This window comes from Sorex araneus, chromosome X (genome assembly GCF_027595985.1).
Source record: "Sorex araneus isolate mSorAra2 chromosome X, mSorAra2.pri, whole genome shotgun sequence".
Taxonomy (NCBI): domain Eukaryota; kingdom Metazoa; phylum Chordata; class Mammalia; order Eulipotyphla; family Soricidae; genus Sorex; species Sorex araneus.
Genome location: NC_073313.1, coordinates 204,324,861 through 204,340,812, shown reverse-complemented (window position 1 = coordinate 204,340,812; position 15,952 = coordinate 204,324,861). Strand labels below are relative to the sequence as shown.

General features: G+C 39.7%; 1 protein-coding gene across 1 annotated transcript in view; it reads right to left on the bottom strand.

The window, feature by feature from the left end:
- Positions 1-15,952, bottom strand: part of MYO3B (myosin IIIB) — a 460,143-nt gene that overhangs the window by 279,555 nt on the left and 164,636 nt on the right. Inside the window, 1 exon segment of the mRNA XM_055121066.1 lies at positions 44-140. Coding sequence (XP_054977041.1) covers positions 44-140 — 97 coding nt within the window.

Genomic DNA, 15,952 nt, shown 5'->3' with positions numbered 1-15,952 from the left:
AAATAATGTCATTGGTGAGAATTATCTACTAAATATTTAGTACCTCGTCCAGAACTTCTAGATTGACCAAGTCATCCTCAAGGCAGAATTTTTCAGCATCTTTCACATGATAGGGCCTTCTGGTGTGCATTCTTGCATGCCTAGGAGTTTATCCAGAGAACATTAGCACCAGAATAATTTTTTTAAAAGGTAGCAGAAGTAGGAGTGAGAATAAATCATAGTCTTGTTACATGACCATGTTTAGAGATTTCAGAAACAGGAATAAATAGCAAGTAAGCAACTTCAGCCCAAGAGTGGGCTCTCACTCCCTGTTGCTAGAGTGTCAAAAGTGGGTAAGATGCACTCCAGAGTTCCAGCCTTCCTTCTAGCTAGGTGAGGAGCCTACCAAAAGGGCCCCTCTAGTACTACCTAGCTTTCCTTACTTAACAAAAGCATTTCCAGAAATAAACATCTCCTCTCGTATCCGTCCCAAGACAGTGGAGTCCAGCCAGGGGCATGGTGGTGATTTTGGACTACGGGAGCAAGCTGCTGCTGGGGGCTCTAACTTGCTCCTTCCAATGCGCCCTGAGTTGTTCCGCCTTGCACAGGTCTGAGATTAATTGCAGTTTTTGATCTCTTTTGCGATTTATTTATGAGTCTCTGAAGCAAGGTCAATAAATAAGCTTGTATGGCAGGGCCAGCAGTGGTTTGTGGATGTAACTCCCGCATATCTTAGTTTTGGTGATTTAATTTCTCTGAAAACTTGGTCCTGAATTGTTAGAATCTGGCCAGAGGCGTAGCATCAATTTGGAGGTGGCAGGGATCCTTGAGGTCACCAACAGGCTGCCAGTGCTCTTGCCTCACATGTCCAAGTTGACCCTCCAGTGGCTCCGTGCCCCCTAGACCTCAGTGATGATGGCAGCAGCGGCTGCATCAGGGACAGGACAGGTACCAAGGCTGATACCATTGCAGCTTGGGTGCTCTGGGTGGGCTATAGCCAGCAGTCCAGAAGAACGTGATCAGGGGACACATTCCCCCATTCTTGGTTACCAAACAGTTGGCACTTGGAGGGATGCTCCACCATAATATGCTGCAGGCAGTGCAAGATGGTCCAGGGAAGAAATGGCAATAGGGCTGCCCTACTGGAGACTTGCTGACAGGACCCCATGGTGGGAACTGGGTTACCCCCACCACACCACCACCACCAATGGGCGCTCTGCGATGGTGCTGAGTTGGACCTGACAAGTTCTATTCAGTCACTTTAAAATTCTGACACCACCCATAGCATGGACGATAAGAGGCCAAGATCTGTGGTAGCTCCACTCACTGGCAGCCGTGCCACTGCCATCCTCACAAGTCCCATTCTGGGTCAGCACTCTTCGGGGGGTGACAGGCTGGTTTCGTTTAATGGCGCTTTCCCTGAGACAGAATATCCAAAAGGCGCCTACATTCACTCACACAGAAATTTTATGACCCCGTCAGCTGTTCAAAGCACTGAAAGCTGCTGTCCCTCCACCAGCTCTGGTGCTTGTCACTGTGCCACCACTGTCTTGACCAGGACTCCACATGGTGTCTTTTCAAAAGACCCTTGTATGGCCTCTATTTCCTTCAATTTTCCTCTCCTGAGTGAATACAGTTAGTATGTATCACTCCATGCCACCACAGTTTTAATTATTTGTTAATTTTTGTGCTAAGGATAGAATTCAGGGTCTCATATGTGCAATTGTTCTACATTTCCAGCTCCTTATCAATTTTTAGTACTCTATATGTGTATATATACATATATACACACATATATATACATATATCACTGTATCACTGTCATCCCTTTTTTCATTGATTTGCTTGAGCGGGCACCAGTAATGTCTCCATTCATCCCTGTCACATGCTAGTGTAGCCCAATGGCACATTGAGGGCTCTTTCAGGGTCAGGGGAATGAGGACCATCATTGTTACTGTTTTTGGCATATAGAGTATGTCACAGGTAGTTTGCCAGGCTCTGCTGTGTGGGCAGGATATTCTTGGTAGCTTGCCGGGTTCTCCAAGAGGGATGAAGGCTTTCAGGGAGGCATCTAATCGCCTTTACAGGTGTTCCCAGTCTACCAAAAGCTTTTGGACGACTAGCATGTTGTCGCAATCTGCACATTGACAAACACACACCTGCCTGCGTCTCTGTGCAGCACCTGGGACATCTGCAGCCTCAGGGTGATCTCCTTGAGGTTGATGGAGTGCGCCTGGAGGTTGTTGAGTAGCTGGCAGAGCAGGACCCTATCATGGAGGGTCTGTACCCGGTTGAACACCTGCACCGAGTCCCAGGTCATCCGGTGGTTGGCTGACAGCACCCCACAGTGGATGAGCCATTTTGGGCACTGCTGCCACGACTCTATATCCGACGGCTCTGCTACTGGGCCGGGGCAGTATTGCCGCCACTGTGGTTTCTCCATGCCCCACCGATGCCATTCTGTCTGAATCTTGCAAAACAGCTGGTGATGTCCATCAGGAATCACACGTAGACTTCTAGCAGGGATCATGCATAGAGTTCTATGCCTGGTGTATGAGCCACGTGTTGTTTAGGCGAGATGGTGAGCCAGGTTCGGGAGAGCATGAGGGGTTCAGGTGTCAGCACTATCTTGCCATATTGACATTATATGTACACATAAACACACACACATATATACATATATATGCAAAAACACATAAATATATGGATATGCATATCTGAATGAACGATTTGAGGCTCTTTCTGTTCCTGGAGCGAGCAGGTATCATTGGACTACACTGGCTCGCGACAGGGAAAAATGGAGATGTTACTGAAGCCCGCTCGAGCAAATCGAAGATCAACGGGACTACAAGTGATACAATTGAAGTGATACATATCCATGAATATAATACAAAGTCTAAACTTAGTTTCAAAAATATTATACCATAGATTTTTGGTTTTCTGGGGGATCCCACCAAATAGTGCTCTGGAGATTTGAGGGCCCCACATATGATTCTTGACCACCTATACTGGTGGTTCATTGCAAAGGCTCATAAATCAAAATTTGATGCATCTTGGGCCCTGCAGTGATAGCAATGGGTACCTGAAGGTCCACACCCACTGAATACTTGGGGTCTTCAGGGTGATGCAGCTCGTTATGCTCAGGTGATCATGTGCTTCTGGATTCAATTCCAAGTCAACTGCATGCCAGATGTGTACATGAATCACTGGGTTCCTATACCATAATTTTCATTCTGCAAGATTTCCTACTTTTGACATTGTAATTTTTGAAAACTTTTTATGGAAGTTCAGTCAGTGGGTAGATTTACATCATTAAAAATAAGTACAAACTTATCTATCCAGGCACATGTAAGTTCACATTTAGACTGTTTCCATTTTTTTGTACTTAGAAACAAAATTAGCATTCAATATCTTGATGTGCATCTTTCTAAGTATATATGTGAAATTGTTCTCTTACGGTATTGCTCCCCAAGCATCTAAAAAACATTATTGATAATCAATAACAATTCCCTTTGGCATGATGACAGTGTTCTTTAAAGAAAAAAATTAATTAAGGGTCAAAAAAGGATTCCTACAATTTTATTCATAAATCTATCACTACTCAATATAGTGCTTAGGAAAAGAATTGGCCTAGAAGATGAGAGAGGCCTTCGTTTCAGGGTTGTGAGTAATGGGATGTGGGTCATCCAGCAAATCCCGTAATAGCCAACATCTCAGTTCTCTTGATCTATAAATAAAATCACTCATGGATGGTCTATCTATCTCTTAGATGACTGTAAAAGCAAATGTTCAGTGATATAAAAATGTAAAACAGTTGAAAAGGAAGTACCAAGTACTATTTTTACTTTCTTGTCAAAATTTTTACTCAACTATTTGCCCATATCCACACATCACTCAGAATACTATTAGCAAAGCCAAATCATACATAAAATATCCTACAGTTAGTATAAATTTGGCAGCAGCAGAATTTCATAGTCTGGTTCTTCCCTGTCACTGTTTTATGCACCATCATCATAGCTTTATGAGATATAGCTTTATCCCGCCAGGACCCAGTAACTAGCTATATTCTAAGTACCATGTGGAATTAATAGATTCCTGAGAAAGAATGAATCCCTAACAGCATGCAGTTTGCAAAATTAAGGATAAAAAGCAAACTCAACAATTTTTTTTATTGAGTCAAGTTTAAAACACAATGAAAACAATGAAAATGACTTATTTTTCTTTTTTAAACATTTTTATTAGTAAATCACCGTGGGGTACAGTTACAAACTTATGAACTTTCATGTTTTTATTTGGTTAACATACCTCCACCAATGCCCATTCTCCTCCACCAATGTTCCCAGTATCCCTCCCACACCTCCACCCCAACCCCCACCACCCCACCCTGCCTCTGTGGCAGGGCATTCTCTTTTGTTCTCTCTCCTGTTGGATGTTGTAGTTTGCAATAGAGGTATTGAGTGGCCATCATGTTCAGTCTATAGTCCACTTTTGGTACGCGGCTTTCAACCCGAGTGGGTCCTCCCAACATTCTCTACTAGGTGTTCCCTTCTCTGTCTCTGCTGCCTTTCCCCCCAGCATGTGAGGCCAGTTTCCAAGTTGTGGGGCAGACCTTCTAGTTCTAATCTCTACTACACTTGGGTGTTAGTGTCTCATCTTGCTACTTTATACTCCACATATGAGTGTGATTTTTCTATGTCTCTTTCTTTCTGACTCATTTCACTCAACATGACACTCTCCATGTTGATCCACTTATAGACAAATTTCATAACTTCATCTTTTCTAACAGCTGCATAGTATTCCATTGTGTAGATGTACCAAAGTTTCTTTAACCAGTCATCCATTTTTGAGCACTCCAGTCTTTTCCAGATTTTGGCTATTGTAAATAGTGCTGCAATGAACATAGAAATGCAGATGAAAAATGACTTATTTTTCTTTTCTTGCCCATTACATTTAATTTTATTTCCTGGGGGCAGTCAAATAATACAGCAAACTGGGTATGGTACTTGCTTTGTACACAGACCTCCAAGGTTCAATCCCTAGAACCATATATAGTACCTCAAGCCCTGACAGTAATGAACCCTGAGTAAAGAACCAGGAGTAAACTTTGAGCACATCGGGTATGACCCTAAAACAAAAATTAAGTTTAAAAATTTTACTTCCTGATCTCCATGATTAATAGACTTGGAAATGGAATATTTCAAGCACAGTATAAGCCATCGCTAACGCAAGGGTAATTTTTCTGATGATACATAAGAGATTCAAAATAGGTGACGCTTACGATAGCCAGGGTGTGAAAACTACCCAAATGTTCAATGACAGATGAATACATAAATATTCCGTGGTATATATACACAATAAAATACTATTCAGCCATAAGAAAAGGTGGTATTTTAACAAACAATACAAAATAAATTACTTAGGTCCTGCTTTGGGGGAAGGGTTTGGGGTTTGGGGTTGAAGCATTCAAAATATGATGGTGGGTATGTGTAATGGTGGTAGGACTGGTGATGAAATATTAAATGTAGCAAATTATTGTGAACAACTTTTAAAAATAAGCACCACAAGGGTCACTTCTTTTCCACAGAAAACCAAAGCACATAGTTCTCCCTTGAAGTTTCATTCCAAATCAACACATAACAATAGATCTTTTAGTACAATAATTAAATTCTTGTCACATTAAACCAGCTAGTTTATCTCCTTACTAAATAAATATCTTGAAGTTTTATGAAATGGGCTATTAGTGTTTATCCTATACATCTTTTATCAAATAAAACCAGAACATTAAAAAAAATCACTCACAGGAGCCAGAAAGATAGTACAGCAGGTAAAGTGCTTGCTTTGCAAATGTTTGACCCAGGTTCAATCCCTGAGTCATGCCATGAGGTATACCTGAGCACAGATCCAGAAGTAAACCCCAAGCACCACTGGGTGGCCCAAAAACAAAACAAAAAAAAATCACCCACAGATAGTTTCAGTAACGATGAAACTAGTACTCTCCTCCACTTGGTGTCTCCACTGAGAATAGCCAAGGACACAGGGTAGAATAAACAAGACTCTCTGAGAAAGCAATAGAAGAGCAGACAGGAGAAAGCAGAAATGGATCAATGGCAAATTTTCTAGAAATTGTTATTCCCTATAACTCCTGACCTGACTTAAAGGCAGCCTGTAGAATATGGAATGATGGCAAGATACACATAGGGTAATACTTTTACATCCCTTAAAAATAGAAGCACTAACAAAAACTTCACTTGCAACTTCACCAACTCTAGAAGAAAGTTGCAGCTTTCAATGTGAATAGGCATAATAGAATCTCACAAGGACCAAAATGATTCTCACCCAAACTCTGCAATACATTGTCTCCTGGACAATCTGTCTGTCTGCTTCACAGAATTTTTATCTCCCAGAATCAATCCAAATGTCTCAAATCTTAGTCCGAGTCTCACAAAAATCTTCCTTAATATTTTGAAAACATCATACAACTTTGAAAACTGTTGGCCTGCTATTGTATCAATGGATCACATCTTTCCAAACTTATAGGCAAATTCCTAAGACTTATTAGCTACTAAGATAGAAACTGGCAGTCTTGAAGTGGATGTAGAAGCAAGTAGTATATCCACTCTGCTAAAGGCCGCTTCATTTTTTTCAACCAAATATCTACAAAATATATTCCACTCCTACCTCTACAACCCCTAGCTAGTATTCTAAAACTACCCACACCCCACGTTTAAATTTTGTGTTTTTATTATGGTATTTGAAGAGTCTTTGTAAATATGATATGGATATCTTACTATATGCTCAATAGTAAGAGTATATAAAGGTTATACTTTTTGTTCCAAAAAAGTATAAGAAAAGGATCTATTCCAATTTTTGTCTGTTTTGTTGCTGTCATTTTTGTTTTAGAACCTCATTCCAAATGGAAGTCATTATTGGGCATGCCCAGGACGCAGTGCTGAGGTAGAACCTTAGATTCTCACGTATACTTAGCCCTTTGAGCTATTTTCCTGGTCCAGTTTATAAAAATTTATCTAAAACTTTACCTGTACATAAAGAAGTAATGTTACTTTATATTTGTTTACTTTTTATTTAAATAAATCCGAATAAACTTGGTATAAAAATTTTCATTTCTATGAATGAAATGATTTATCACCTCCAACTTATTTCATTTAAATTTACATGGTCCAGCCTTTCTGGAAAACAATATGGACAGTCCTTCAAAAACTAGAAATTGAGCTTCAATATGACCCCGCAATACCACTTCTGGGAATATATCCCGAGGATGCAAAAAAACACAGTAGAAATGTCATCTGTACCTATATATTCATTGCAGCACTGTTCACAATAGCCAAAATATGGAAACAACCCAAGTGCTCTAAAACAGATGACTGGTTAAAGAAACTTTGGTACATCTACACAATGGAATACTATGTAGCTGTTAGGAGAGATGAAGTCATGAAAATTGCTTATAAATGGATACACATGGAGAGTATCATGCTAAGTGAAATGAGTCAGAAAGAGAGGGACAGACATAGAAGGACTGCAGTCATATGTGGAGTATAGAATAATATCACATGAGGCTGACACCCAAGGACAGTAGATACAAGGGCCAGGGGAATTTCCCCATAGCTGGAAGACTGCTTCATGAGAAGGCAGATGGAATAGAGAAGGTATCACTAGAAAATGATGGCTGGAGGAACCAGTTGGGACTGGAAATGCATGCCAAAAGTAGATAATTGACCAAACATGATGACCTCTCAGCATCTGTGTTGCAAGCTATAATGCCCCAAAGTAGAGAGAGAGTATGGGGAATATTGTCTGCCATAGAGGCAGGGGGAGGGTGGGAAAAGGGGGCTATTGGTGGTGGGGAATGTGCACTGGTGGAGGGATGGGTGTTTGATCATTGTGAGATTGTAACCTAAACATGAAAGCTTGTAACTATCTCACGGTGATTCAATAAAATTCTAAAAAATTTTTTAAAAAATTTACATGGTCTACCTAAAGCCTTCCTTGAGAAAAGTCTTTATTTTCAAGTTTAATTGAAGAATTCTTATTTAGTGTGAAAATTATAGATCCCCCTCTAAAAGGTACGTGGGCAAAATATTCCAAAGATTAAAAGAAGGAAGAATAGATAATAAATAATTAACAAAAATCATTCTATTATATATTCTATATAGTAAGATATCAATATCATAGTTATAATGACTCAGAAAACATCTTTAAATTCTAGCAAAACCCATGCTGCTTTCTATTAGATTTCATACTTGTTATTTTATTTTATTTTATTTTATTTTATTTTTTGTGGTTTCAGGAATCAACCAGGGTTTCACATATCTGAGGCATGCACTCTACCACTAAGCTACAACTCCAGTGTCCTGATGTGTTTTCTTTCTTTTTTGTTTGGCTTTGAGCCACACAACTGTGCTTACTACTGGCTTTGTGCCCAGGAATCATACATTAGGTGTGATGGGGATCAAATTCAGGTCAGCTACATACAAGGCAAGTGCCTTGCCCACTGTACTATCCCTCCAGTCCCACCCTGACTCCCATTTGTTTTTAATGAGATTCTAAGTATTTTGGATGCAAAGACTAGTTTCCCAGACAAATGGAGGTTTACGTTTCGAAACCTTCCTTCAGGCCAGTTCTTAACAGTTTACTTTGATGTGGTTGAGGGAGAGGGGATGAAGAGGTAAGACAGCATGGTGGCCAGAAGATTTGACCTATCTTAGGACTGAGGGATCAGCGAAAGGGAGAACTGACCGGTGACTGAGTTTCTTTCTCAAGTAATTCTGAAACACCAGAGAAAGGAAAATGGGTGGAGAGTAAGAACAAGATCTGAAAGTAAGAGAGCCAGAGGGAGATGTTGTGAGTTCTTCAAAACAAGAGTGGCCACAAGTAGAGACAGGATGAGGGTGTTTTCTGGAATGTATTTATGGGCAGTTCTTGAGTGGGAAAGGAGCATTAGGGGGCACGTAACTGTTTCAAACACTGGGGGTATTGGTATTGTGTAATCAATTCCAGAAGTGCTGAAGACTTCACATGATGCCTTTGGTCATTCTGTGGCAGGACCATTGAGAATTCTACCTTGACCCTCAGTCCTTCACACTCAGGGACAGAGCCCATCCTCAGGAACAGAACCAGAGGAAGTAGAGAATGGCTAACATACCAACCAGATTCCAGATACAAAAGGAAGCAAAATATCTATCAGAGGTAGGGGGGTGGAAAAAGGAGTATAGAAGATAAGGAAAAAGGCAGAGGGTTCAGGGTTTAAGATGGCAGTCCCCAAAAGTCCAAGACAAAACTTCTCAAGTCATAGACAGAGCTCAGATCAAACTAGGAAACTGACAAGTTGAACAGATTACAGCAACCACTTCTTTATTAACATATTCAACAGATTATATAGAGTAAGAACATTTTTTCTCACCCAAAAGTGGACCAGCAGGAAAACCCAGATATGCAGGAACCTGTGACTGAGATCTCCAAGCCCACTTAGATCAGGACTGGGCTTCCTCCCCCTAGGTCCCCAGTGTTCCAGTAGCTTGACAGTCACACCCACAAACTGCCCCTGGCGCCATTACTCTCATCAATGGCCAAGACCCAGAGACTATAAACTAAAGGTCCCAGAAAAGAACAACACAGAATTTCCTGGGCATTATATTCTATCCATAAGCAATGCAAAACAAATTATCAAGCACTACCTTTTCGGCAGGTTTGAGTGGTGGTGGGCATGGTGTCAAAATATTAAATGTAACCAAAGTAGAGAGAGAGTATAGGGGAAATTGTCTGCCACACAGGCAGGGGAAGGGTTGGAATGGGGCTGAGGGAAGGAGAATACTGGGGATTTTGGTGGTGGAAAATGTGGACTGGTGGGTATTTGATTATTGTATGACCAAAACTCAAACATGAAAGCTTTGTAACTATATCTCATGGTAAATCAATAAAGAGGGAAAAATAATAATAAAATAAAATTAACATTCTGAATAAAAAAAGTAATGTGGAGTTGATGCTCAATTCAATCAGCTGAATCAATGGGTGAATAAATAGCAGTACTCTTCTCACTGCCACTCACTGTCATCCCGTTGCTCATCGATTTGCACCAGTAAAGTCTCCATTGTGAGACTTGTTGTTACTGTTTTTGGCATATAGAATATACCACGGGTAGCTTGCCAGGCTCTGCCATGTGAGTGAGATACTCCCGGTAGCTTGTTGGGCTCTCTGAAAGGAATGGAGGAATCAAACCCGCATCGGCAGCGTGCAAGGCAAACACCCTACCCTCTGTGCTATTGCTCCAGCCCAGCAGTACTCCTACATTACAAAAAGAAAAAAAGGAAAAATCTTACTTAACATAGGGAAAGAAAACTTTTATTGCATCAAAATTAAAGTCGATTATTCCTTTCAAATCATTATATTCACTAACACACTTTACTAAAATATCAGTGATAGAAGATAAACTTTTCTTTAACATAATACCTTTTCTTTAACAATATAATAATAGACCTAATCTAGAGTGAAAAAAAAACAACAGCAGACCAACACCATTCTACAAAGTCAAATATGAATGCAGTGGGGCTGGAACGATAGAACACGGGGTAGGGCATTTGCCTTGCATTCGGCCAACCCAGGTTCAATCCTTGGCATCCCATATGGTCGCTCAAGCACCGCCAGGAGTAATTCCTGAGTATAGAGCCAGGAGTAACCCCTGAGCATTGTTGGGTATGACCAAAAAAGGAAAAAAAAGTTCAAAAAAAATGAATGCGGCACCACCACCAACATAAATAAAGGAGATATAGCTTGACCTAGAACTTAAACTCACATCTGTCAAAAAACATTATTATAGATTGAAGAATAGAATTATTTGGACAGAAATTACTATAGTGCTCTCTTATTTTTTTAAATCTAGGTATGTTTTGGACCTGAAGAGTAATATAGTAGCATCTTATCAATTATAAAAATATTTTATATGTTCACATTCTCTAGGAAGCAAAAATCAGTGATACCAGCAGAAAATTAAATACTAATGAATGCAATCACTAAATTATAGAATTATAGGTATCAAATATGTTAGGGTATAGGTTTATTTCATATCTTGGAGGAGGATAAAATTCAACCTCCTATGTTGCAAACATTTTCAGTACTTTATAAATCAGTCATTCAGAAATCATTCATTTACACAGGAGTCCAGACTCATCAGTGAACATAATGTGCGGGGGTATGGGATGGGAGTGTGTGGGTGTGTGCTGGTGAAACTTTGACAGTTAAACTATGAGAAATCTTTTCTTAAAAGGTCACTGCTTCATGTTGAGAAGAAATCAGAAAAGTTGCACTATCTTAATCAGTCTAGGCAAATTTCCAGGCTAGAATCAAAATTCATTATATAGTAAAAAAGCAAATAGTGACTGAATTCTTCTGAGTAATGCTTCGCAGAGAGGCTTGGCATTTACTGGCTTACATTTGTGGTTTCAGCTAGCCACAAGCCACCTGCAGAGGATTAACATGCTGGATCTTGTACTTTAAGGCAACTTTCAGTTGAATCCATCATGCCAAAGGGTAGAAGGCAGCCAACCCTGCAACCCTTGCCTGCACTCACAGCCCAGAAAGAGGTTTTGGTCTTCTCCCACTAACTCCTGTGAAGTGACTTCTAAGAAGCATATTTTCTCTGTACTTCAAATAAAGAAATGAGGTACCAGAGGACAGTCGTTGGTCTGAATTTGATGTAGTGGAGCATTAAGTAATATGCTTGATACCTTATAAGTATTAAAACAAACAATCTGAATATTCTCAGCACCACATTCCACCTGTTCAAATGTCAAGCAATAGTGAATCTCCTGTCCTCCGTGGCCCTGTCAGGGAACTGTTTTATGTAATAGGCGGTGGTTACATCTTTCAAGAGGTTCTCAAATGCCTTAAACATGGATTAATTTCACCACAGGCACTACTAGTCAGTTAAGTCCACCGGAGTTTCCTTTGAACGGGTCCATACTTAGTTGACTATCAAATTTCTCACATTGGCTACTTTAAAGATTTCCAAACTTCCCTGGAATTCATCACCCATTCTTAGATCTGAGACTCTCCTGCTTATTTTTTTTTAAAGATAAAGGCTACTGAACATGAGTTTCTTCATATAACACCTCAGTCCTTTCCTCTCTAGTTTTCTTATTATCTTCATCAAGCCTTTTTTGTCTCTTCCCCCTCAAGATTTTTTCCTAAGGTCAACTTTGCTCTTAAATTCCTGATCTCTCTCCATCTTGCTTTCTCTCTTAACTCTTCCCTCTTTTTTTTAGTCTCCTTCTCTACTTCCTTTTCCCTTTGTGTTTTGATTTTGGGGCCATACCTGTGTTGCTCAGGAACTAATGTCTGCCCACTTTCAGGGAACTATGCAGTGCCGCTAAGGTTTGAACTTGAGTCTTCTGCTTGCAAAGCATATACTTCAGCCCACTGAGCTATTTCTTTGCACCCCTTCCCTACCTTTACTTCACTTATATTTTTTTCAAGTTTTCTCCATCCTTTAAGAATCTGCCTACTTCCCTGGAACCCCCTCAAAATATTTTACTTCTCTCTCCCCTAAGGAAAAGGACTGAGGTAGTAGATTTAACATTCCCTGCCTCTCCCAGGAATGAAAAGACAGTTTTCCTGTAAGCTGAAATTCTCGTTTCTTTTCTTTTTTTCTTTTTTTTTTTTGGCATCATCTCTCAAAACTAACCTATTGTGAGCAAGAGAGATAGTACAGTGGTGAGGGCTTGCCCTGTACACTGCCAAGCCAGGTTCAATCCCCAGAACCCAACATGGTCCCCAAAATCTCACCAGAGTGAACACTGAGCACAGAGCCAGGGTAAGCCCTGAGCACAGCTGGATGTGGTGAATAAATAAGTAAACAAAAACCCTAACTAGTTGCCTAGAATTTGGGAGACTATTAAAGAATTCTACTTTGGACAGAAAGTTGGAGAGTTGACATATTTGAAATGTCATTTATTACCTTTAGTAAGATTTGAAGAGGGAGCAAAGTCTTCTGACTGGTCTCATTCTTTTTTTTTTTTTTTAATCATGTAGCGACTGTATGACTCCCAGCAGAGAAGCAGCCCCACATTGGGTAGAGCCTGCAACACTTCTCTTTATTTCCTAAACTCTCTCAACGCTTTCTCAACTGACAATACATTATCTTACCATCCTCTGATACTGATAATTGCCGTAACCTGAATCTCTCTCATTTCCAGGCTCCAGCCTTCCCCAGCTTCATTCTCCACACTGCTGTCAAAAGAACCTTCCAGCACCACATGCTACGTGAACCCTTCCATGGGAAAAGGGGCTGTGACAGAGGAGCAAATCCCCCAAGATGCAGCAGTGTCAATGAATTATTCCTCTGATTCTCCACAACGCTCTCTTCTGTACTTTAGACCTTCGCTCATTCTTTCCTTTCTAACCTGAAATAACCCCTTTTCTGGCTTTCCTTCTTTGTCTTTCAGGGTAGCTCAAGGATCATTTCTCATTTTCTTCAGAGTCTTCCCTTCACAGATGGTCTAGGAGGCACCTCAGGTATCCGTGGATCCAGCTGTTCTCATGGGCTTCTCGTCTCTATCATACACTGGGCTAGGAGACCTTTATCAGGAACTGTATCTGATTTTGCTCTCTGTTCAGCATAGACATGCACACATATAAATGTCTCTTGAGTGAATAAATGAATAAATTAGATTTTAAATAAGAGATAAAAGTACAGATATTTTTAACATTCAGTACTTCAGTTTAGTTGGTTTTTATATTGTTATATAATAAGAAAATAGATATGAATTTGCACATATCAAGGCCAAGAGGTAAAGTTTCTGTGGATTGTGACCAAAGTAACAGAACGCTTTAAATTTAACAGGCAATGTCTCCTACCTCTATTACTTTACTAGTATTCTTGAGGGTTAACTTTCATCAAAGACATTTCAAATATTTCAAATATATTGACTCAGTACTCAAAATAATCCTTGCTTTATATGTGAATAAACTACAACACAAAACACCTATAAAATTTGTCCAGAAGTGGTTAGCATGCTATTCAATTTGGTTGAGCAAGTGACACCTGCTATGTGACCACAGTTGTTCATGCTAATGATAAGCTGGGCATTTCTCTCAGCCAAATATGCAACCACCTCAGTTTTTTACTGTTGGAACTCAAAACAATGAAAATATTGATCAACTAGTATCAAATGTTATTTGAGAGTTTTTCTGCACGACCTTAAAAGTTCCTACGTGGTTAACTCCTTGCCAATTGCTAAGAGAAAGGAGTAGTGTGGAATAGGTGGCTGACTAAGTATCAATTACATGCATTGTGTTTGCTCTAGAATCAATTTTCTTTCCTCCTAAGGAAGTGTTTGTTTAAGGTTTTGAAACCTATTTGCAAGGCTGTATTTTTTTAATGACTGTTCACAGAAACACAAACTCTGGAATGAAACTAAAGATAACAAAGACCCTGTGAGGAGCCTTTACCAGGAAATGAGACTTTTGACATCAAAGGAATCGACAAGGACAAAGAAAAATTAGAGAAAGAGGGTGAGAGTTCCTGGGGTCCCATTCTCTACAGCAAAAGAAAACATAAAAAGAGAACACATACTTGGACAGTCAGAATCTGGAAAATGGGAAATAACTCTGTGAACCAAGTCTTGAAAAATGTACTGCAAGAGATTTCAGAACAGAGAGAGAGACAATTTAAACATTTAAACGCGGAGTGATTTTTTTTTCTTTTTCTTTTTTGGCTTGGTTCATAGTTTATTTCACTTCATTTTGATGTTTGAGCTTTGCAGGAAAATTTAGGGGTGCATGAAGGCCCGGAAGTGGGTGGTAGAGTGGCAGAGACTAATGTAGAGGAACAAAAGAAGGAAAAGAAAGAAATTTTCGTTTCCTGGGGTTTAAACACAACTTCCTATTGCTCAAAAAAAAAAAAAGCACTAAGTCACAAGAATTTCTCTGCATTTTTCTATCCCTTAGGCAAATCACAGGAACAGAAATGGACATATGAAAAGGCAAGGAATAGAGGAAAAACCACTGACCTGCCCCAAAGAGACCTGAGGGGGCGAGGCAGAGCTGGAACTGACTGGTGGTAAGGAGATGTCAGCCTGAGAGTCACCTTGAAATGAGATCGCCAGTTCCAAAACTTTGGATGCTTTTTGATTTGCAAACAGTTTTCTGCAGAATGCATGAATATATCCAGAACTTGTGACTTGTATAGTTTATTTATTTATTTTTTACCTCCAGTCCTGTGAGTGTTCTTTTAATAATAATGGATTTGAGCTTATCTGCATCCTGGCCGGTTTTATAAAACCAAATAATCGCTGAGCTGAGGAAGCAGCAGCTTCATTTGCATTTAAAAAAATTTTTTAAAGAGAAATTCTGCCACCCTCTGGACAGAAACCAAAGATCTGCTTCTTAAATACCACCATGTGATACCTTTTTAAGCAATTACCCCTGAAAATAAACATTTACTTAAAAAAAAAAAACTACCATAAAAAAAAAAAAAGCAAGGATTGGGAGAGTCCCAGTTACTTTAGATAACACACACAATATCTGGGAGAGGAAATAATTTAAAAATACTAAAATTGCCTTTAAGGTATTTTTAACTAAAGAAAATTGTATCGTAGCACATTAGAGAAAAGGCCGCTAGTGTTTATCTTGTGATCTTTCCAAATCTTTTTTCAGCTTGCATTTCTGCTCTACAGTCTTGCAAAGTTTAATAAAGACATTTCACACAAACTCTACTGGGGCTGACCCCCAGGGTTAAAAAGGAAATATTTATAAATATATATTTACACTAAATATAAATATTTGTTGGCTTGTTAAGTAGAGATAACCAAACACATGGGCAGAGTGAGATTTTATTCACAGTTGAGAGAAAGTTACCAGAAACCCACAGATGTGGGGTAGGGGTAGGGGTGCCCCCCCCAGCTCTCTTTGCCAGCCATGGAATAATTAATGTCATGTAAATGCAGCTCTCAGTAATGCAGGG